The sequence below is a fragment of the Triticum aestivum genome, chromosome 5B (assembly GCF_018294505.1).
Source record: "Triticum aestivum cultivar Chinese Spring chromosome 5B, IWGSC CS RefSeq v2.1, whole genome shotgun sequence".
Classification (NCBI taxonomy): Eukaryota; Viridiplantae; Streptophyta; class Magnoliopsida; order Poales; family Poaceae; genus Triticum; species Triticum aestivum.
Genome location: NC_057807.1, coordinates 655,881,557 through 655,885,458, shown reverse-complemented (window position 1 = coordinate 655,885,458; position 3,902 = coordinate 655,881,557). Strand labels below are relative to the sequence as shown.

At 41.0% G+C, this 3,902-nt stretch overlaps 1 protein-coding gene across 1 annotated transcript in view; it reads right to left on the bottom strand.

Moving 5' to 3' along the window:
• Positions 1 to 1,191: 1,191 nt before the first annotated feature.
• The window catches only part of LOC123115181 (putative serpin-Z12), a 152,568-nt gene continuing 149,857 nt past the window's right edge, over positions 1,192 to 3,902 (bottom strand). The window contains exon 2 of the mRNA XM_044536416.1: positions 1,192 to 1,198. Within this exon, the coding sequence (XP_044392351.1) occupies positions 1,192 to 1,198 (7 nt within the window). The remainder of the gene's footprint in view (positions 1,199 to 3,902) is intronic.

Below are 3,902 nucleotides of genomic sequence, written 5' to 3'. Positions count from 1 at the left end.
CGGCTGATCGACTCGATGCCGGTGATCGTAAAGGGGGCTAATTAATTGGTTTGAGAACGGAATAGCTAGCTACGGTATGTATATATATGTCGTAGGTTGTTCGAGCATTATTTGCTTGTGTTACAAGATTCTATTCAGAATCGCACGCATCGCCAAGAATTGTTTCCTTGTTGTACAAGGTATTCTGCTGTCCAAGAGCTTTGGTCTGGTTATTAGGAGTAGTCTCTTATAATTATAATTTTCTTCCGCAATAAGATTACAATGCAACCCAAAACTGTTTAGTACTTGGCTCGTGCACGATGGGATGCTGGCGAAACTATGTAAAACAGACTAATTGCTTACATGGATATATAAAAAAGGGAATAAAACTACTTCTACTTCCTCTTAACCAAGGATTCCCCCCCCCCCCCCCCCCCCTCCTTGTTGTACAAGACGTTTTCTTGGGATATTGTTGTCAAGACATTAGGTCTCAGAATGTTATTTGGAGGGGCTCAGAATTGAGGTGTTTCGTTCTCGCTGCGTAGTCAGACTACACGTACTCGACCTAAAAGACGGTTTATTTGGCTAATCGCTAAAAAAAATGTATGTGCGAATCAACCTGTGATTGGATGGTTATAGAGGAAAGTTGTATCCTCAGTCCATCAGGGTTGAAGTCTAGGTGCTCGTATTATCCTGGATTTATTTCAAGATTTTCCAGCGATGCGCGTTCAGTGGGAGGAGAAATTCCCGCAGACTACGAGGCACTTGTGGTGCTTTCGTCAATCTCAAGATGATATGCTGGCTCAGTCTCTCGAAGGTGCTCATAGGGGTAGAGTGTGTGTTTCATTGGGGTGCGTGTACGCGTGTATATATGATTGCATGTGTGGCTGTCTCTGTACTATGTTCCAAAAAAATGTATGTTTGCTTTCTAAGAGCATCTCTAACCGAGCACTTAAAATTTAGGCCCATATATGGCATCTTAACCTTTAACTCATTTTTTTGCAAATGAACCTTTAACTCCTTATTATATGTTCGAAAAGTATTTGGTTCTACGTATTTGGTTGCATTGAGTTTCTACGTTGCAGAATGTTTTGAATTGATTCTTGTGACTATATCACTGCAAACAAATAATATCGTATGCTTATGCCTCGCGTGACCACAAGGACACAAAGAGCAGAGATGTTGGGAATGGTTAGAATTAAGTACAGGGGGCTATGGCCTAAACGGTCACTTGTGCATAAAGTTAAATTCCAGTCATAGAGATGCACTGCTATTGGACGCTGGTGGTAAGCATTTTACAACATGAACCATATTAAAATTTACCAGACGGGATGAATAGGAAACATGTCATACAATAGGAAATCAGAGTGGTCAAAGTGAAAAGATGATGGTGCACACAAATTGCAGAAACGAAAATTAAATTGATGACAAGTCGGGTACTCGTGAATTGATGTAAAGTTAGAATATGTGGTTGGATGGTTAGGAGGCTAGTTGTACCCTCAGCCTACCAAGGATCAAACCTAGTTTTGACTCTTTGGTGTCTCATAAAAAAGTGAAATATTCTTATTGCAGGAGGCGACGTTTCTTTCGATAGCGAGATGCCTATAGTGACTCCGCCAATCTCAAGACTTTCCTGCTCAGTCTTTCGGAGATGCTTATAGAGGTAGGATGTGCCTGGTACCATGTCTGTTAAAAAGAATCTTAGCATCCAGTACTTCTAGCCATGTCCATGTGAACAAGGATGATTTTCACACAATTAATTCGAAATTCTGGTTTTATAGCATCACAAGAAATAGATTCATCGACACAACATTATACAAACTAAAAGAAACTCTACACCATCTTTCAATGATGTGGATCGATAGGCAAACATTATAAGCAATTAAGAGCATTACGTTTTTTGGCAAATTAAGAGCATTACATGATACATGCTTTCAGGAAAATGAAATTGTTTGAAAAGACATAATCTGAAATAGTTCAATCTTAGTCGACATCAATGTGCAAGATCTCTATTTTTCTATGCTCTGAGAACGGACACTACAATATTTTTCCACTAGCTAAATAAAATATTGCATCATGGTGAATATTTTTTTTAATCTGTATGACATATCTGTAAAATTGATTGATTTTGCACTATCACATGGTGAATATTTTGAAGTTTTAAATGAAAAAAAATCTATAATGAAATGTGAAGTCGATTGAGAACTACTACATAGAGGCTCTCAAAGAAAGAAGGTCGAAGAAATCATATTGGCGGCAATTGGTTAGTTAACATCGGATCGACACAGCTCGGGTCGATCATAGCAGTTGGCAGTTCATTTGGCTACACAATCGAAGGTCGATGGTGCCGCCGGTAGATAATGTTCAAGAGTGCTATGTTTTCCTCCTCAATCCTTTGAACACATGATGTGCGAACGAAGGACGTGGATTTTTAGAGCACAGTCTCTTGGACACCTCCTATCCTCATCATCTAATGTTGCTTTGAGATCCATGCTACACAACTAACTTACTACATGAAAACTTTCTCTTTTTTGTTTCTTCAAAATAAAACAACAAATGAACTTGAAACTTTCCAGGACAACAAAACATTCTTAGAACAATGTGGGATAAAACTTCCAGATTTTTTTGTCCAAGAAAAATATAGAAAATGATTTTGTTAATTAAAAAATCTTTTTTGTAGTATTTATGATGCACGAAATTATCTGAAAGTTTTTGCCCACATTCTAGCAAGAATCTTTTGTTGTGCTGAAAAGTTTGAAGATCATATGTTAAACTATGTGGGAGGGACAAAAAAGAGAAAAGTACTTGCACGAATCATGATGCAGAATTGGATGGCTAGATAAGAGGGTGTCCATGAGCCTAAGCTCCACATGATATTTTCCTGCAAATGAGGGCCCCTATAGTTTGTCTCCCCTCCACCTACTATCACTACCACAACCTTACTGTCACCCACCACCCCAGTCACCGCGACAGCACCATCACCTATGGCAGGTCCTCTGCCCCACTCCGCCCCTATTTTCCGCCCCTCCTACCGTCTACACCAGTTGAGAGGCGAGATCCATGGATTCCGATGGGAGGAGGCGTCCTATGTCGGAGGAACACATTGTAGTGGCGCTTCACATGATGAAGATATCAAGGACGATGAGGTTCCCTCACGATGGCCATGAAAAGATGCGGAAGCTAGTGACAAGGATCTCGGGCGGAGACATCTTCGTTGGTTCTGGACAAGAGCGCGGAGTGGAAGGAGTTCTAGTCTCTGCAGCCACACATCTTGTGATTAGAAAGTGTTTGCGCTAGTCCCAGGGAGGGGAACATCGATTCCGGCGGAGCGCATGGTGCTGGGGAAGATCAAGATCGCCACCGCGGCCTAACCTGATCTCGGTGAGACACCCCTAGAGCTGGGGTAAATTTTTGTTGTTTCCAATGGCTGCTCAAGGGTGGATATCATCTAGGATTCCCTCCAGAAGGCTTCGTCTCTAACTCAAGATACTCGAAACAGATTTTTGGGGATTTCCCACCTCCATTGTTGTTCTCGAAGATTCAAGCGGTTTCTGATTCGTTCAGAGGAGGCGGGCGAGAGTCGTTCTAACACAGAGGTGCATCAAATTGTGATCGTGGAGCCACGTCGCGACTTTCTCCTTCCGAAGGTTTGGATGATGCAGTCAACAATTTTTACAATTAGTTTTGGCTTTTGCTGGTCCCTGAGGTTAAACCTGCCAGGGTTTATGTTTCGAGGGACATCACGCTAAACAAGATCATGTACTCCCTTCGATTCATAATAAGTGTTCTGGTATTAGAAAAACTAAAACCATGACACTTATTATGATCGCAGAAGTACTCCCCCCTTCCGAATTACTCATCGCAGAAATGAATATATCTAAAACTAAAAATACGTCTAGATACATTTTTTTGCGACAAGTAAT